At 64.3% G+C, this 19039-nt stretch overlaps 4 protein-coding genes across 4 annotated transcripts in view; 1 reads left to right on the top strand and 3 right to left on the bottom strand.

Moving 5' to 3' along the window:
* Positions 1-680: 680 nt before the first annotated feature.
* CHLRE_02g095124v5 (uncharacterized protein) lies at positions 681-6252 on the bottom strand. The gene is made up of 3 exons (XM_043059586.1): positions 6025-6252; positions 3288-5955; positions 681-2878 (listed from the first exon to the last, which is right to left on the bottom strand). The coding sequence occupies exons 1-3, from the start codon at positions 6055-6057 to the stop codon at positions 1227-1229; spliced, it is 4353 nt and encodes a 1450-aa protein (XP_042927217.1). The 5' UTR covers positions 6058-6252; the 3' UTR covers positions 681-1226.
* Positions 6253-6560: 308 nt separating this feature from the next.
* CHLRE_02g095123v5 (uncharacterized protein) lies at positions 6561-11622 on the bottom strand. The gene is made up of 2 exons (XM_043059585.1): positions 11156-11622; positions 6561-10852 (listed from the first exon to the last, which is right to left on the bottom strand). The coding sequence occupies exons 1-2, from the start codon at positions 11280-11282 to the stop codon at positions 8208-8210; spliced, it is 2772 nt and encodes a 923-aa protein (XP_042927216.1). The 5' UTR covers positions 11283-11622; the 3' UTR covers positions 6561-8207.
* A 505-nt stretch (positions 11623-12127) lies between these two features.
* On the top strand, positions 12128-16537 carry CHLRE_02g095122v5 (uncharacterized protein). Its single transcript, XM_043059584.1, has 8 exons — positions 12128-12426; positions 12751-12764; positions 13050-13126; positions 13529-13578; positions 13749-13808; positions 15063-15108; positions 15268-15382; positions 15907-16537. The coding sequence occupies exons 1-8, from the start codon at positions 12361-12363 to the stop codon at positions 16037-16039; spliced, it is 561 nt and encodes a 186-aa protein (XP_042927215.1). The 5' UTR covers positions 12128-12360; the 3' UTR covers positions 16040-16537.
* A 413-nt stretch (positions 16538-16950) lies between these two features.
* Positions 16951-19039, bottom strand: part of CHLRE_02g095121v5 (uncharacterized protein) — a 5382-nt gene continuing 3293 nt past the window's right edge. Inside the window, exons 6-8 of the mRNA XM_043059583.1 lie at positions 18383-18475; positions 17916-18019; positions 16951-17621 (exon numbers count right to left, since the gene is read on the bottom strand). Coding sequence (XP_042927214.1) covers positions 17420-17621; positions 17916-18019; positions 18383-18475 — 399 coding nt within the window. The 3' untranslated portion in view covers positions 16951-17419. The remainder of the gene's footprint in view (positions 17622-17915; positions 18020-18382; positions 18476-19039) is intronic.

Below are 19039 nucleotides of genomic sequence, written 5' to 3'. Positions count from 1 at the left end.
GGCAAGTCCCGTGGCTGGTGTAGCTGAGTCCATAGACGCTTGCGCCTTGGTAGGACGGGAGCCTTGACGCTGTCTCGCCCCGGCAGGGTTGCCTAGTACGCGACCCTCTCTCCATAATACGCGTATTAATACAGCGTACTAGGATATCTAGTACAGTACGTTAAAATACGTTGCATAATACGCAGGGTCACAAAATCCGGGGGGAAAGCCGGTGCAAACACGACACGCGTGCCCGCAAATGCCCGAATCGGTATGAATTTGCGCGGCCATAGTCTTCTAGCGGAATTTACTTCGACTTATTGTACTCATATTGTAATAAGAAAACACAGCTGCAGTGCGGAAAGCAGCCATGGTTTGCACTCTTCGACGGACATCCTTTCCAGCATCCCTCGCGCCCCTCGCCCGCCACGGCCCACCCCGCTGGTTTCCCCAGCACAACGTATTTTTCCAACATGCTAGCCAACGAGGGCAGCGTACAGTACGTTGTACGTAGTACGGGTACTACGAACTACGCAACCCTGCGCCCCGGCTTGTGTTGCGAGGGTGTTGTCCTGCGATTTCCCGACTGTGGCGTTGATGCAAATAATGGCGGGGATCCGGCGGGTGTACGGATGGGCTGGGACTCACTGTGCGCGGAGTCACACGGACTCTGACATCGCCAGGGCGTGCGGCAACCCTCATACTACATATGCTACAGAGGAATGCACGACATGGCTAACGAAGTGCTTGCGAGTGAATGCGAATGCAAGATGGCTCTGTGTCACCGCATGCGCAGTTGTGCACGCCTCTGCGCCATGATCTGCGACCTGGAGGCCACGTCTTCGTTCAAACAAACATCCCGCAATCAATCCAAAAGCAAACGTACAAACGAGCTCACAAACCAGAGGTACACGACCGCATTCCTCCATCTGCACCTCCGTGCACGCTCCCAGGCCACCCTTCACCCGCATTTCGCGCCCGAGCAATTGCCGCTTGCTACAGAGTCACAGACATTAGAGGCGTGATGACGTACAGGTCATGCTGTCGCATGCACGCGCAAGTGTGATGCAATGCCTGCTGAACAACTGGACGCGCGCTCCCTATTCCGACAGCTGCCGATACGGGGTGACCAAGAAACCCCCAACACACTGCAGACCACACAATGTAAACACTGCAGAAATGGTCGTTAAACTACCGTACACGCCAGAGCCTTATGGAGTTGCTGAACCTCTTCCACTCTCAGCCCACTAGGCAACCGCGAACGCCCTCCCTTTAAACACACCACACGCCTCCTTGTGCCCCGCACGCCAGTGCGCCGCCTGGCAGGCTCTGCCGCAGTACCGCACGGCCTTGCAGCCGCCACAGGCCTGCAGCGGCAGATCCGACTCACTCGGACCCGCCAGGTTGGTGCAGCGCGGGTTGCCGCAGCAGCGGAGCGTCCAAGCCGGCGGAACGGCCGGCGTCGGCGTCGGCTGCTTTGCCGCACCACCACTACCGCCACCGCCGCTTCCGCCACTGCCCCCACTTCCGCTGGCCCCCGCTGCAGCCGCCTGCCTTGCCGCCTCCGCTGCCGCCACCTCCGCCGCCATGGCCTCCGCCTCGCCCTCTACCAGGAGCGGCGAAACTTCACACAGCAGGGGCGCCTCGGCTCTCGCCCACGGCAGTATGGCGGACCGTGCGACCGGCCCGCCGTTGTAGCTCGCCCGAAGCTCAGCCTGCGTGGCGCCCCTGGTCGCCGCCGCCCGCAGCATCTCAACCGCCCGAATCACGGGCAGCGGAGCTGTGCTGGCGGCAGCCCGGTTGTGCCGGTTCAGCACGTCCGCCAGTGTGGACGGGTGCCAGGGCGAGGACGGCGGCAGCGGCAGCCGCAGCACCGGCGCCAACGCATCCGGCGCCACCCTGGGCATCAGCGCCAGCACGAAGGTGAGCTTCTGTGCCACGCCGGCGGCGCCTGGGTCGCTCGACGGCGGCGGCAGCGCCGCCAGCAGCCGCAGCCCTGTTTCCAGCAGCGGCAACAGCTCTACGTCGTGCAGCAGCCACTGCCGCCAGCTGGCGGCGTTGGCGGCGATTTCTGCGGCCATCGCGGTCGCCGCGCCCTGGGGATTGCCTGCCGTGTCGTCGCCGCCGGGCCCGCCGCCGGGCCCGCCGCAGGAGGCCGCCACGGCGGCCGCTGCCTCAAGGCCGCCCATGATCCGCAGCAGCTGCACGCACCACTGCATCAGCACCTCATAATGCGGCGCCAGGCTGCGCGGGTCGAAGGCGCCTCCGGGCTGCACGAAGCGCACGCAGCGCGACAGCGCCGGCAGCCAGCGGTGCAGCGTGTGCGAGCACAGCAGCCGCAACCGCCGCTCCTGGAGCGACAGCGGCGCCGCGGCCGCGTCCTGCTCGGCCAAGCCGCCGGCGCCGATATCGCCGTTCACGGCGTTGGCGCTGATGTCGCCGTTCACGGCGGCGGCGGCGGCGGCGTCAGTCACCGGGCGGACCCAGAAGCGGTCTGGCAGGGCCATACGGACCGTCCGCATCCAGATCAGCGCCGCTTTGAGACACACACCCAGATCCTCCACCGTTGTGCCGGCGGCGACGGCGGCGGCGTCGAGTCCGATGGCTCCTGTGTTGGCCGCCACATCCAGTCTGTCCAGCGCGGCGTGCAGCCGCTTGCCGATGCTGGTGATGAGCGCCGCCGTCTGGGCCGGCGGCGCGAACGCCAGCAGCTGCTGGAACAGCGGCCAGCCGCCGCCGCTTTGCGGCAAGCCCTCGGCCGGCACCTGCAGGAGCGCATCGGCCAACGACACGGCGAGGCCGTGATGCGGTGCGGCGCGTATCGCCGCCTCCACCGCCGGGACCAGGCCGCCAGCCAGAGCCGCTGCCAGCGCAGGCGGTGGCCGTGGCGGCAGCTCGGCTACGGTCAGGCAGAGAGAGGCAGAGGCGCGCACACGCAGAGTCAAAATAAAGGCATACACAGTCTTACGTGTTTGCTTCCTTGTGCTGCCCAACACACAACACAGAGGTCTCTTGCCCCGCTCCCTTTGCTCTGTCCTAACACGATGTCTGATTCCTCTGCCACCGTGTGCTCCCAATAAATCAGTCCATGCCGTCGCCGTCTGATCTTGATCCCACAGCTGTTTGCTGAGCGAGCGTCACAGACCGTGCGGCTTGGTCCTGCCCGCCCGCGCCGCCCCTCCCGCACCCATACGCGGGGTCCGGGCGGGGTTCTGGATGACATACACGCTGTAGGCGAGGCCTTCGCGTTCCCCTTCCCTTGCGCGCTCTTAAGGACCCATGCCTTGTGTCGCACGCACGCAACGCACCCGGCGGCATGAAGTCGACTGTCAGCAATATCTTGGCCCACGTCGACACACGGTCCGCCTGCGCCTCCAACGTACCAGCACCCCTTTCACCGGCAGAGGCACCGCCGTAGCTATTGCTGCTCGTGCTGTAGCTGCTACTGCAAGTCACCAATGGCAGCACCACGGCGCGCGGCAGCATGACCGCCAGCCCGCGCCACCACGCCACCGGCAGTCGCGGGTAGACGTCGCCGAACTCGTCGCCACTGCCAATGCGGAACCCGCCGCCGTCACCGCCGCCGCCCGAGTCTGCATCTGCGCCGCCCTGCTCTTGCGCTACCGACGGCGGTGTTCGGGATTGCGTGGGGCCCGCTCGGGTTGTATCACTGCTGCTGCTGCCGCCGCCCAGGCCGCGGCCGCCAGCGCGGCCGCCGCCAGCTGCACCGCCGCTGCTTGGCGGCAGCGCCTGCTGCTCCTGCTGCTGCGCCTGCTGCATGCGCCGCTGGAGTCGCGGCCGCATGAGCAGCTGCCGCGCTTGCATCACCGCATCCATGCCCTCATCCCAGCCGGTGCCGTGCCGCAGCCGCAGCCGTGAGCCCCGGGCCGGAAGAGCCCCTCTGAACGACACACTCGCGGCGGCGAGGTCGATGGACGCAGCCCCTAGGTCGGCCACTCGCAGCAGCACCCGGGCCGTAGCGTGCGGTGAGAGCGGGAAGGACCAGTCGCCGGCGCCGCGCTGCTCCGCCGGTGTGTCGGCCGCGGCAGCAGCAGCAGCAGTGCCGCCGGATGCGCTGGCGGAAGCCTCAGCGGCGGCACCCGTAAGTAGCGCCATGTGCTTGAGGCTCAGCCAGCGCATCATGTGGTTGAGCAGCGTGAAGGGCTCATCGCACACGCAGCTTGACAAGCCGCCGGTATGCCGCGCGAAGCGGAGGTCGGGGCACAACCCCTCTACCGGGTGACCCAGCACCGGCAGCCCCGCCGCCAGCTCCGCCGGCAGCCCCCACACGCCCCGCTCGCCGCCGCCAAAGCCCGCCGCCGCCAGCGTCGCCACCACCTGCGACAGCACCTGCATCTGCAGGCAGGTGCCCCAGGGCATAGGCGGCAGTAGCACTTGCTGCGGCTGTGGGTCCAGTGTACTTGTGCTACTGCCGCTACTGCTACTGCTACTGCCGCTGCTACTGCCGCTGCTGTCAATGCCGCTGCTACTGCCGCTGCTGGCGCTGTCAGCTGTCAACCACCAGGCCCGGCCGACCGGTTGTGTGAAGGTGCACAGCATGGTGCTCAGACGCAACGTCAGCGCCGCTCCAGCAGCATGAGACGGCACCGTCGCTGCAGTGCTACTGCCGCCGCCAACTGCACTGCTACTGCCACTGCTACTGCCAGCCGCCATCCCCGCCGGCTGCTGCTGCTGCTGCAGTCGCGCGCGCCCCTCCGCCGCCGCGCCGTGCAGCACCAGTCGCGCCGACTGGTCCAAGAACCCACTGCGCGCCTCCTCCCACACCAACAGCGAAGCAAGAGGGCGGCCCCGGTCAGCCGCGCTACCCGCGCCGCCAATGCAAGCAGCCGAACTCGCCACACCTCCACCTCCACCACCACCGCCACCGGCGCCGGCGGCACCGCCCACCGCTGCCTTGCCCTTGCGGCCGCCGCCCTTTGCGGCAGCTGCAGCCGAGGGCGGCGAGCCAGGCGTTGCGAAGGTTGCGATGGACTGCTGCAGCTGCAGAAGCACAACGCCAATTTCTGAGATCTCCGCCATAAACAGCACCAGTGACGTGAGCATTTTGTTCAGCCCCTCACAGGCGGCCGATTCCTCCGCCACCGCACCTTCGCTGCGACTACTGCTGCTGGTGGTGCTGCTGTTGGTCTTGGTGCTGGTGGCGCTGGTGGTGTTGGTGTTTGCGCCGCTGCTTGCCGCTGTCGCGCCGCTGCCGCTGCCCGCAGCACCACCACCGCCGCTGCATGCATCGTCCGCCGGAACGGCAGCCGCGGCTTTGTATGCTGCGGCGTCGGCGGCCTGTGCTGCGAGCCGGGCGTAGCGCCGCAGCAGGTGTGACATCAGGACAGACCGGGCCGCACGCGACATGCTCTCCAGAAGGCGTGGCAACGGCGCCGGCGGCCGCCCGGGCCGGGCCGCCGCCCCGCCGCCGCGGCCGCCGCGGCCGCCGCCGCGGCCGCCGCCGCCATTGCGTGCCACCTCCGCGGCGTGATCCTGCGCCAGTCCCTTCGCCGGTTTCAGGCAGATGCTCAGTAGGCGCAGCACCTCGTCGTGTGCCTGGAGCAGCACAACTGGGTGGGCGTCAGCGGCGGCCGCTGGCGCGCTGGGCCCGGGTTGGGCCGCCGCCGGCGGCGAGGCGCAACCGCCTTGGCCGGGCGCGCCCGCAGCTGTGTTCTCACCGGCGGCCGAGCGCGGGAAGGGCGCAGCTCCAAAGCACGCCTCCGCTACCCGCGCTGGTACCCGCAGCGAGCACAGGGACTCCACGCTGTCGCAGAGCCACTGTAACAGTAGCGACCAAGTCTCGCTGCGCAGGACATGCTCAATTGCACCAAGATAAGTTTCGCGTTCCCACTCGCGCCATATCTCGATAGGCTCGATAACCGGTACTAGCAACTCTGCGACCGAGACATGCTCCACGCCTGGCTTCCGGAGCACGGACGCAAGTTTCTCAACCTTGACGTGGAAAACAGAAAGCGCCTGCAACCAGTGAATCTTACAGTACTTCCACCACATTACAAAGTGTGCAAAGGCGCGCCATTCTGTTACCTGATCACGTGCAGCTCTAGATGTCTGCTGCATTCCTGCTCCGGTATTTTAGTGCATGTAGCATGCAGTACTGGAGACGGGCTGGCAATGCCGGGACGGTAACAGTTGTTGCTGGGCTTTATGTGTAGCTGTTTCGATCCGATTGAAGGTATAGTTGTGGCCAGTTTGCTAGGAAACCTAGGCCTGTCTGGGCCGAGCTCGGCTTGCCTGCGCTGACCACAGCCCGATGGGCTATCGTTGGAACGAATGGCCGGCACGCCCGGCTTGACCAGGCTTGACCGCCCCTGCTTTCCCTCCCCGGGTCCCCCCGGGCCCCCTTCCGCGGTGCAGTTGGCATGGGCGGGCAATCCGGCGGGCCTGGGAGTAGCTGGGAATTCCTTCGACCGCCTCCCGTGACAAGGGGACATCCTCCGGTTATTCCCCCAATCGTAACCCACCGGCCAGGAGAGGGTGGGGCTCCATTGCAAGCGCGTACCGCACATGCAATTCGCAAGGTTCATCCTCCTCGACTGCAAAGGCCAGGCCACCGGTGCGTCGCGTCTACGGGTCTACATGCTACGACAGGGTTGGAGAAGTGACACACTGCTTTCCACGCGCTCCATCCTACTCGCCTGGCCCGCAAGCCTCCTCAACCCCTGGCTTCAACGTATATACCAGTCCAAAAAGCACAGCGTTGAGTAGCCATCACGGTCTACGGTGCTACGTCCAACGGGTGGCATCACCGCTGCATGTGCACTTGGGCATAACAGGGCATAAAAACCATGCGTGCTCACCGCTGGGGACTGCGCACATGATAAGACGCCGTGCAAATTTACGCCGCCGTACGCACATACGCACGATTAAGACAGCGACTGCGGTCAGCCCCTCCCCCAAACCGTTTGAGGTGCCCAAGCACTAACCCAATACGACCCAATTCACCAACGCATGTTGCGCATAATCAGGCAGCCCCCTTCACCAGTTCGACACTTCGACCGTACGCTGGTATGTCATTATTGTGCAGCTATGAATTGCCTTCCACGCAATCCCGTCTCTGGGGCCCCTTGGCATTGTTGTGCCACGTCTGGGTCAACAACGCGAGGCGTCTGGGTCTCGTGGCACGACTGGTGAGTGCCAGCAGGGTTACTGTCTGACCCTGGGACGTTACACCTGGTGACCGTCCGGGACAGGCCGGGACATGGCTCTGGTGCTGTGTGCAGCTATCTGAGTTGCTAGTGAGGCTTCTGTCTGTGCCTCTACTGCGCTGGGGTTACATTGTCTGACAAATACCATTGAGTGTCAACCACTCCGCGATTCTGTATATGCTCTGACTCAACTGGCATCTGATACGGACGAACCTAATATCGCCAACGAACCCTCTGCTCTGTAAACTGGCTCTGAACGCCAAACCCGGTAGTTCTCAGTACCTCCCTTCATCGGGAATAGTGCAACAGGCATCCCCTTGCAAGCAGTGTGGCGCTAGTCCAGCCGCAAAGCCCATGCAAAGCACCCCCCCAGGGGGGATTCCACTTTTCCAGTTCTAAGCACCACGTAATAACATTCATGAGCCTCCGGTGCGAAAAGAGGTTTTGGCGGGATGCGGCTTCATTCTGCAGTCAAGCACCCGCACAGGCAGGTGCGGGCTGCAGCATGCATGTGTGTGGGGGCGAGATGCAACCGATTATCTAGGCGAGGCCTGGAGCCGTGTGGGCTGGGTGGTTGGCCGTCAAGTGAGAACGAAATGGATCCAGAGTGGCATGGTGCGGGATGCGGGATGCAGGGCTGCGCCCGAACAAGCGCGCATGATTGGGGATGCCGACAGCGGCGGATGAGTGACGTCAAGTGCAGTGATGCCGTTGATCTCTAGTACTCTCTATGTAACTGTGATAATATCAATGGTCGTCAACCGCTTCATCAACTTATTGTACATTGACAACAATCGCATCACGCCCAGGCAATAAGCAAGGGCTAGGTACGCAACTGTGCAGATTTGGGGGATGCAGCTTGCGACTGCCCTTCACTGCAAGGTGCCCTTGGCAAACCTAACGCGCAACCACCGCCATGAACCACACCGCGCGCTCAAGCGCATTCATTCATGACGTTTCTCGCCGTACTAGGCAAACACATCCTGCAGGGTTCACTTCCGATAAGCGCCGGCACCAGATGTGCCGCACTGCCGCTTTAGCGTACCTATGCTCAGCCACGAATCACGGGGAACGGCGGCGCTCACCGAACGAACCCGAGCGGGCGCTGACCGACGCAGACGACCCAGTAGCGGACGGCGATGCCGCGGCGCCTTCTGACGCCTCCGCAACGGCGCCGCTGCCCTGCTGCGGTCCAGCAGCGGAAGGGAGCGGCTCTCGCCCAAAACGCGACACGCGCAACCGACTGCCGCTCCAGGGCCGCATGCCGCGCCGCAGCAGCATGCTCCAAGCGGACACGGCGGCGGCAGGCGCCGCTGCCGGCGCCGGCGCCGGCGCCGCCGCCGGAGCCACCGCTGCTGCCATAGCCTGCTGCGACTGCTGCTGTTGCTGTTGCTGCAGCGGGTCAAGGGCGCTGCTCGTGATGCTGCTGGACGAGGCGCCGGAGTGGCACAGCGACGGAACCGGCGAGTCGGCGCAGTGCTCGGACTGTGTCGCCGGCGGCGGCGCACCGTAGCCGCCGAAGCCGGCGGCGGCGCCGCCACCGTACGAGGCAGCCGCACGCGCGCGCATTGGCACCCGTGCGCCCAGAGAGCTAACGCTGCGCGTGGGCGGCGCCGCCATCACGGCCGCCGCAGCCCCCACCAGCGGAGACGCAACGCGCTCGTGCACGGCGGGCAACGATGCCGGCTGCGGCGGTGCCGGCGGCATCGCCCCATAGAACGACCCCGCCTGACCGCCAAGGCTGCTGGCGGCGCCACCGGCGCTACTGAGCCCGCCGCCGCCGAGCGTGCGCGCCGACGACGCCGCTGTGGTGCGGCTGACGGCGCCGCCGCCGCCGCCGCCAGTAGAGCCGCCGACGGCGGTGCGGACGCGGTCGGGCAGCACACTGCTGTCGGGGCGGGACCAGTCGACGACGGAGGTGCTGGCGAAGGAGCCGGCGTTGACGTCAATGCTGGGCGCAGTCGTCAGCGCGCGGGGCGTGAAGGGGCCCTCCCCTGTGTACTGCGTCATGCGGGGGCTCGCCGCCTCCCACGCCGCCACCACCGCCGCCGCCGCCGCCGCCATCTGCCTGGCGCGCGGCGCCAGCGGCGACGCCAGCGTCCACAGCCGCAGGCCGACGCCGCCGCCGCCAGCCGCGTCGGGCCATGCGGCGGCGGCGGCGGTGGCGGCGCCGCCGCCGCCGTACAAGCTGCTGCCGTCGCCGACGGACTCACTGACGGGCCCGCTGCTGCTCACGTAGCCGCCGCCGAGGAGCGGCTCGCCACCGGCCCTGGCGGGGGAGCCGCCGCCGCCGCCGCCGCCGCCACTGGCGTCCATCAGCAACGCCTCCAGCAGCCGCCGCCCGTGCCGGCCGCGGCTGCTGCGGCTGGCGCCGCTGCGGCTGCTGTACACAGGAGAGGCCCCGCCGGTGCGAATGATGCTGCCTGTGCACGAGCCCGCAGGCGTGCCGCCGCCGCCTCCGCCGCCGCCAAAGCTGCTACCGCTACCGCCGCCGAAGACAAAGCCGGGCAGGCCGCGGAGCATTGCGCCGGCGCGGCGGCGCACGCGGCTGCCGCGCCGCCACAGGCCCTCGGCCTGCAACCCGCTGGAGGTGGCGCTGGCGTTCCCGCGCCCCGTCGCCGCCACCGAGTGCACCGTGACCGCCACCGCCGCCGCCGACGGGTGCGACGGCCCAGACGGCATGCCGACGGAAGGAAAAGCAGCGGAGGCGCCGCCGCGGGCAAAGGCGACGTCAAAGTCAGCGTTGAGACCCTCCTCGCCGGCGGTGGCGGCGACGGCGGCTGGGCTGACGGCAGCGGCGGCGGCGGAGATGCCGCCGAATGCTGAGGCCGCGTCCATTGCCATGACCACATCGCCACCGGCATCAGCGGCGTCTGGTAAGGCGGCGGCATCCACCGCCGCGGCAGGGGAGGCGGATGCTCCACCGGGCGCTGCTGCGACGCTGCTGACGGTGGCAGCGGGTGCGGAGGGGAAAGTCGAGCCCGTGATTCGAGAGGAGGGGTGCTGGGGCACAGACCTGTCTGCATGTGTATATGCCTGTGGCACACCGACACGGCCTAGCGCCGGCGACTGCGCCGTTCGTAGCAGCGGCCCCGCGCCCTGCCCCGACTGCAGCTGCGGCTGCTGGCTTGTACCCGCCGATCCCACGCCGCCAAGGCCAGCTGCCCCACCGCTTGTAACGCCGCTGCCGGCGACGCCCTCATCGTCCGTCTCGCCCATCCCTGCAAATGGCGCCCTTGCGCTGCTGAGGCTGTGGCCGCGGCCGCCTCCGGCGGCTGTGCCAATGCGCCGCATGAGGCTGCGACGCATCGCGCTGACGCCGCCGGAGGCGTCGAAGCCGCCGCCCACGGCATCGATGCTGGCGACACGCGCGGCGGCGGGCGGCATCCGGCGGACGCTGCCGGCTGAAAGCGGCGAGCTTCCCGTGACAGAGGTCAACGCGGCGCCACCGATGACCAGGGCGATGCCGGCGCCGGCGCCGGGGCCACCGCCACCGCCGCCGCTGCTGCGGCCGCTGGCGCTGGCGACGCTGTCTGCTGCGGCGAGCGCGAGCGATGCCGCGGCGCCGGAGGGCACGACCGAGTTACTAGTGCTGCGACGCGAGGGCGCGCGGCGGGGCATGCCGAGTGAGGGCGGGGAGCGCAGGTGCGCTCCGGAAGAGGGCCCCGCGGCTGCCAGTTCGCTGATACGCCCGGACGCGGCGTGAACTGTTTGCGGGCAGGGGCAAGGGCATGAGGTGCAAGGGCGCTCGATGCAGTTTTGTGAGAACGTGTGGCAGTCTTTAGGTAGCATCGCACGACGCATCCTCGGCCAAGCGCAGGGTATACAGGCGGGCCTTGCCGCAACAAGCGCTTCCGGGTCTGTGCGGAGGTCTTCGCGGGAGTGGCAAAACAGAGTTGCGAACTCCGCCGTGCGGCCCTGAGGCGTTACCCAACTTCACACGTCACCCTTAGATGTTGAGCTTTACGTCACATATGTCGCAATGCATGGGGCAGATTCGAATGCCTCACCGGACAAATCATTCCAAGAAGGGAACGCGCTGATCGGCGGGCTGTTGTGTGTGTTTCCGGCACATGAACATGAGCTGAGAACCGAGCGGAGCCATGACGGCCGGGAGCGTGAATTACTTGCTACCATGTCATGTGCTCATTCAGCGCCAGAGCTCCCGATCAGCCTTGCGGCGAAGCGCCAACCGAGGTCGAAAAGTGCAAACCCTCCAGCCGCACAAACGAGCTTCAACGCCGTTTTGGTCGCGACGGCCTCAAGATAGTCTGAGCACCACTGTCCTACTTCCGGCCCTGCAGATACTACGAACGCGAGCTGCGGGCAAAATGAGCTTTCCAGCTCCCAGCTCTCGCCCGGTCGCAAACGTGAGCAAACAGCAGCAGCCGGGGTAAGGGCTATTATAGCAGCAGCATCAGTTTGGTTTACGACTGCAATTGGCTCAGTAAAGCTTGGGTGCCCTTGAGCCCAGGATGTATTCCATCCTGCCAACGTCTAGGCTCCTAATGAATCGATGTAAACTAAAACGCAGGCCGCAGCTATACATTTACACCATACGCATGCGCTCAACGTAGCAGGCCGAGCGCCGCACCATGGCGGCAATCCTGTCACCCATCCGCAACCCTCGTCGAGTTGCTGGCAGTTGCCGCAACCCTCTGGCACCAGGTCTGAAGCTGCACGCTGCGCTTCGGGCGAGCGCTCAAATATGTTGACGCTGTAGGTGCAGCTCCCAAACCAACATCCTTGTCATGTACAGCACATGTGGACCACAGGCACAGAAGGATCAACTTATACCAGAGCAATTAGCAAGCACACGTAGTCACCGGTAGGTGGGCAAAGGGTGGGTTAACATAGGGAACACCAGAGTCGCGGGACTGAGGACCCAGGAGTTGCCAGGGTTTGCCAATCGCGTGCCACGTCAATCGACGCTGCCTCAAATGCGCCCCAGGGAGACAGGTGACCATGCTAGCTATAGAGAACTAAGCATACTACTTTCGTGATGCAGACCACCGTAAATCGCTCAAACTGCTCCCGGTCGCTTGCACATGGCTGCAAGCAGGCGCCACCAAAGCCACGCTCCCTTGCTAGACGCCATGCTGCCAAAGTCAGCAACTCACAGTCCTCACCACATGTCGAGCTCAGCGAGCATGGCAGCTGGGTGTCACAATCTCGACGTGCTGCGATGCTCGGTGTGCTCGCGACGGGCGCAGCGATGACTCTGTCGCTTCCGCGGGCGGCGCAAGCAGATGACTTCGTAACTCTCCCTTCCGGCATCAAGGTGAGGGGTGTGAAAGTCAGTTACAAGGGCCCCAAGTCGCGCGCGCACGCGGTGTTCTGCGTGGCCTGCGCGTCAGGGACCTGGAGCACTGGACCAAAGCAGCCCGGGGCACAGGTTGGGCTGCGCTACTCAAGGCAGCCAGCTCTTCCAGCCGCCTGCTGCGGAGGCTGCGGCACCGCCCTGTCTGCATTGTTGGCTGGAGCAATAGCTATGAGAACGAATGGAGGGGCTTTTCGGTGCTGCACCTCACTACTGCTGAGTATGTAACCCTTCTCTTCAATGCATTTCCCCTTCATCCTCCAAATGGATCACACGCGCTTGCAGGTGCTGACTATCAGGTACGTGTGGCTCGGGGGGGGGGGGGCGGCGGGGAAGGGGGTCCACGAGGGAGCCGGATTCGGGGTTGGAGCCGGACGCAGATGCTGGGTTGGCGCCGGAGACGGAGACGGAGACGGAGGGGGCGGCTTGAGCCTTCAGGCATCAGCGGCCCGTGGTCCCGCTGCACGGCCCGTGGTTCCTATTGCATTGTCACATGCCACGTGCCATGTGCCGCCCCGCCCTCGCACCGCAACCCTAACCGCCTCCGCGCCTGGCAATCGCAACAACCAACACCCCGCGCGCAGGGAGGGCGAGGGTGCTACGCCGCAGCCGGGTGACACCGTGGAGGTGCACTGGGCGGGCTTCACCAAGGGCTACCAGGGTACGTGCCGGACTGGCGGGCGGCGGGCCAGGGCTGGGGGCGTGTCAGGGCCGGGGGGGGCGTGTCAGGCTGTCAGGACTGGGGTAGATGACGCAGGAAGGTGGGGGGCGGGGGCCGGGGCTGGGTGGTAGGGGCAGCAGGGATGTTGCACTTTTCGGGGGCGGGGGGAGGTGAGTGGCGCAGTGAAGTTGGGCGGATGTTGGGTGGAGGGTGGATGGGTGCGTGCTGGGGTGGTCTGTTGGTGGTGCGTCTGGTCGTGGCTAGGCGGGTAGCAAGGCCTGGTGGTATGGGTTGTGAGGGGGAAGGGATGGGCGGCTGCGCAGGATGGTCCGCTCATGTGCCGTGCGTTTCCAAGCTCGCATCCCATGAGCTGCCCTTCTCCCCTTCAACTGTGCCCCGCAGGCAAGGTAATTGATCATCGGCTGCAGTCGTACCCGGAGCGGCGGGCGCATGCATATAGAAATATATATGATAGTACGTGTAACCCAGGGCAGCGTGTGCGGTTCACTCCCACAGATGCAAGGGTGTTATTAGTTTGCGATAGAATGGGCTGGGAATCAACAGACCTGCTGCCACATGTCGTAATGGTGGTTCCGTTTCACCTCCTCCTCCTCGCCCGCAGCGCATTGACAACACCAGTGTACGGGATGAGCCCTACGAGTTTAAGCTGGGCAGCGGGCAGGTGAGCCGTGGGCAGTACGGCGCGTGGGTGGTTCCAGGCACGACTGGTCACGAACAACACTGCGACGGAGCGGTGCAACATGGGGGTTTGGGGAAGGTGTTGCTAGGGTCGGATTTAATGGGCTGTGTAGGGCTGGCGTCACACGGGGGAGGCACCCTAGGTGAAAAAGTGCATTTTCACCCCTTACAAAACCCCCCTTGGCAACTTGCGAAGTCACCAAAATCGGGCAGGAGGTACTTTGAGTTATGCAAACACTTGATGTTCGGATCCCTGCGCAAGTTGCCAAATATGGTGAAATTTGGCATGCAAGATGGGGGGTACAAAACGTGTCAGAAGGGGGAATCACTGACCCCAGACTTCAGCGGATCCCTCCTAAAATCTTATGAAGCATGGCGGACACTATCCATATGGATTCTGTGAACTCAGGGGGGTGAAATATTATGCGGGCTGGGCGAACAACCCGCGTGTTTGTCCGCACAGGAGGGCACGCATGGACCAAAACGTGTCCAAACCGACATGCGTATTCAAGCCGGCCGACTAGCTAAAGCTTCTATTGTATATGTGTATAACGTGAAGCAAGTAGACAGGGGCTCAGATTAGCCTGTCTGTCCGCACATTGAAAGCATGTTGCCCTGGAGGGCACGAATTCCAGCATCCTTTGCTGCCGTCGATTTATAAAGATCGGCGGATGTTGTAAAACTACTTATTGAACGAAGAGGAGGCCTCCTCGCGATCCCGACTCCAGGTCACGACTAGTCTCCAAAGGGTTGCTTTGAGCCTAAATCGCACGTTGGAAGACTTTATGATTGCTAAGCGTTAGATTGAGCCTTGTCTCGGAGCTACAGGGTCCGTTGGCGCAAAACATTTAACATCTATTTGCACGATCGTCGGCAAACGTTAATGTCTACTGATATCTATGATATATGTAGCATGTGAAAGCCATTGCAACTTGTCCGAGCAGCTAACTCGGCTGCATGAGTGAGGGGAACATATTCAGACCCCTCGGCATGGTGCCCCCCCCGTGTGGGCTGGCGTCGCCGGTTGGGCTGCCCACGGGTGTGGGGCTGCCCACGGGTGTGGGGCTGGCTATGGTCGCCGCTGGCTCTGGAAGGAAGAGAAAGCAGGACAATTGCCGCTGGTCTCTGGAAAGAAGAGACATAGTAGAACACGATGCTTCACTTGCGCCTTGTTCGCCCCCATAAGCAGCATTTCCTTTGCCGGCCTGGTCTGCAACTCTCTCGATTTGTCATCCAGGCCATCAAGGCGTTTGAGATCGCTGTGTCAAATATGAAGGCCGGAGGTGAGATGGATGGCGGGGGCGGGGGAGCCGGGAGTGCAGGGTGTGTCTGTGTACGGGCATGTGGGTGCTATCTACCATGCGCGTGTGCACACACATATGCACCCACACGACTCTTTCCCCTTCCCCCTTGCGCCTGCCCCTTTCCTCAACCCCCAACAGGCATTGTGCGTGTGGAGGTGCCTGGTGAGCTGCCCGACCTGGCCTACCCGCTGGACCGCAGCCAGCGCTTCACGGGCGAGCTCATCAGCCAGGACCTCAAGATCTACAAGTACAGGTGCGCGGGCGCGTGACATACAAGTACAGATGCGCGGGCGCGTGCCGGAAAGCACAAGGAGAAGCACAAGGAGAAGCACAAGGAGAAGCACAGGAGAAGCACAGGAGAAGCACAGGAGAAGCACAGGAGAAGCACAGGAAAGCACAAGGAGAAGGGGTCGTGTCTCAGTGCGTATTGGTGTGATAGTAGGGATTTGCCGTGTGCGTGTGAGGCAAATGTGGTGGGCGGAAATTGCATTGAAGGCCAAAGCAAGTAGGTGCTTAACTCGGGACGACGCGGCAAATACCAGGTCCGTTTAACACCACCCCCTGCTGCAGCGTCCACGTAATGACACCCCGCCCAAACCGCGCCTCCCCCAAAGCATTCCTCCTGACCAAACCGCTCCTCCTTTCTCCCAGGCCAAGTACTCCTTCCTCCACGTACTCCCGCTCCCCCCGCCTACCTCCCCACTTACCCGCCTACCTCCATTACTTACGTTCCCTGCCGCCTCCGCGCGCTCCTGCCCACCACCCACGTTCCCGCAGGTACGGCCCTCAGCCCGCGGAGCTGGGAGGTCAGCGCGCCCTAGACTTTGTGCTGGACAACACAACCCTGCGCCCTTTCAACCGCACCTTGCTGTTCGACATAAAGCTGCTGGCCGTGCGCAAGCAGCGGTGATTGGGCGGGGCTTCTTATGGCTTAAAGGTTAGGTAGGTTGAGGCCTGCCACTGACGGGCCAGATGTGATGAGGATAAGGACACGATGGCGCAGTGATTGGGGTTGACTAAAATGCGTGGTGGCTGCTTGGCTGCTCGTGGAAGCAGCGCATGCAGCGAGAACTGCGAAGGTGGAGTGGGCGGGAAGGCGTGAGGAGGGTTGCATGTGGTGGATGGCGCGCACGTGCGGGGCTGGCTGCAGGCCTTGATGTAAACCGCCGCCACTGGGGCGTGCGTGCGTGCTCACCACTGTGCGTGAGCATGGATGGTCACAAGATATGTTCCTTGATTGGGATGTTGGTTGCAATGGAACCTGATGGAACTCAGGCTTGCATGCATGTCAGTCAGGGATGCGCGATGCTGCACATGGCGTGAACTGAGGAAGCCAACAGGGTTTTATGTTGCCATGGGGCAAAAGGCCAACAGCATGTACAATTGATGAAATGCGGCAGGTGCCTCAGTCCGTACAGTGTGCTTACCGCCGCCGCCACCGCCCACCGGCCCACCGCCACCAGCCGCCACAGCATCAGCATCAGCAGAGCTAGCAGAGCTAGTAGCGGAGCGCGGCGCCCCGCCGCCATCCGCCACCACGCACCACGGCCTCCTGCTGTGCCACCACCGCCGCCGCCGTGCACGGACGCAACCGCTTGGCTCTGGAAAGCGGCTGCGGCGCTGGCGGCGCCACCAAGCCCTCGGTGCCGGCCCCCGCCCCCGCCCGCACCACTGCCGTTGCTTCTGGTGCATCCAGTCGTGTAGTAGTATCAGTCCTGTTGCTATGGAAGGTTGAGGACGGCGACGCAACCGCCTCCAGCGCGTCTAGCAGGGCGTAGTTCCCCGGGAGCGCCGGGCCGGGCAGCAGTCAGCGGGAAGGGCCTAGCGACAAAAGGCTATGGCACAGCTAGCTATGGCAACCGCGCACAGCCACGGCAGCCGTATGCCCGCAAGGCGCAGCAGATACCGCAGCTGATCATCAGCGCAGCCTGCCCGCCGTGCGCCTGTGCACCTGTTACTGATAGTAACTAAGCTACAGCGTGTTTCATTCCGTTACATTGTGTGCATTGTAATCCGCGGTTTAAGGACATGGCTGCCCGCCTGTTTCCGGCGTAGGTTCACACCTGTTACACACAGCCGGCCCCTGGCGAAGCAGCTCGGACGCTCGCTCTCGCAGCCAGTGCTCACGTACGCACGATAATGCAAACCAAGCTCACGGACCATTCCCGTCTTGAAAACTGGAGATCGGTAGTCTTGCCCATCCACAGAACCACCCAGCATCACCGGCAACATCCGCTCATCACCACCTCACCACCATTTCCAACTCATCCCCCAAGTCCTCACGATCTCATCAGGACTTGTCGCCGCGCGCCTTCCTGAACTTCTCCAGCACCTCCTCAGGCATGTCCCTCAGCGCCCGCGGCACACTGGCCCGCCGGGTGGCCGCCGTCTGCGCCGCCTGCTGCGCCGCTGCCCGCGTGGCGCCGCTGACGCTGGCCAGCTCCTGCGCGCGCGCGTCCGTGATCAGCTTCAGGTCTGCCGGCGTGAGCGCCCTGCGTGAGCGCGGGTGTTAGAGATGGAGGGGGTTGGTGAGGTGGGGTTGGTGTTACGGTGGGTGTCGGGGAGGGACTTGTTTAGGAGTTGGGTTTGCGCGTGAGGTTGGGTGGTTGAGGTGGTGCCGTGGGCTGTGCCGTGGGCGGCGCCGAATGCAAGCGGGTGATTGCGAGTGCCTGACAGCACAAGCGGGTGTGGGTGTGGTGTGGCCACCAGCGCCGTCCCCGTCCGCCGCATGCATCTCCCCTTCGTATTGGGAACGCTGTCCCCCAACCCCACCCCACCGTACTCACTTGAATCCTCCCAGCCCCAGGTCCCGCGGCAGCCTGAAGCCGCCGATGCGCACTCGCCGCAGCGACAGCAGGTTCATGCCGGCAGCCTTGACCAGCTCGCGCACCTGAGCAGCGCCAGCAGCAGAGCAGCAGGGTTGGCGAGGGCGTGGGAGGCGCGGTGAGGCGAGGGGCAGGTGAGGTGGGGAGCGGCGACGTGAGGGAGTTTGTAAAAACACGTGTACAATTCGGTACGCAAGTACCATACCCATACCGTATGCGACCCGTTTCTTGTTTACCCGCTTGGTGCTCGCCCCGTCTCTTGTTCACCCCCGCCTCCAACCCGTCATGCCTGGAGCCTCTTCCATGCGTGGAGCCTCTTCCACCGCCCCCGCACTTGGTCCCCATGGGCCGTAGCCCTGCCCCGTGTCCCCATGTGACCAGTCGTGCCCGCCTCCTCCCTTCCCTTCTCCCCGATTCCTCCCGCGCACCTCGTGCTTCTTGCCCTCCGCCACCACAATGCGCAGCCGCCGTGGGTCGCCCAGCACCTCCACCTCCAGTGGCGACACGAAGGTGCCAGCCACCTACACACGGTGGTGGTGGTGGTGGTGGTGGTGGATATGGTGGTGGTGGGTTACATTCATTATTAATATAGAAAGTGAAGGCGTAGCCAGGAACAGTAGTACAGCGGGGTTTTGTAAATACCAGCCCGAACTTAACCAAACCAAGCCAAACTAGCGGAGCACAGGCAGAGGCGTTACGGTAGTTGGGGGATGAGGCCGCCGGTGCAGTATGTGCAGCAAAGTTTGGGCAGCAGCAGGAGGAGAGGGGCTGGCAGCAGCGGCAAGTGCATGCGGAGGCGCGTCAGAAGTAAGGACGACGTTGCTCAAGGGCCCGCGATTCCACGCGTGCCCGCATGAGCTCCAGCCTTCCCCTGCCAGCCTCATCGTGTCCCTCTGTCCTGAGCGCTGCAGCGGTGTGCCGCTAAACACATTACTACCTCCCACACCGCCCCAAGCCCCCTTCCCAAGCATCCACACACACGCTTGCCCCCAGTGCTACGTGTCCCCGTGTCTCTGTCTGGAAACAACCCACCCACACCCCACCTCCCCCCTCCCCCTCCCCCTCCCCCTCCCCCTCCCCTCCCC

Source organism: Chlamydomonas reinhardtii, chromosome 2, assembly GCF_000002595.2.
Source record: "Chlamydomonas reinhardtii strain CC-503 cw92 mt+ chromosome 2, whole genome shotgun sequence".
NCBI lineage: Eukaryota > Viridiplantae > Chlorophyta > Chlorophyceae > Chlamydomonadales > Chlamydomonadaceae > Chlamydomonas > Chlamydomonas reinhardtii.
This window is presented reverse-complemented; position numbering and strand designations above follow the sequence as displayed.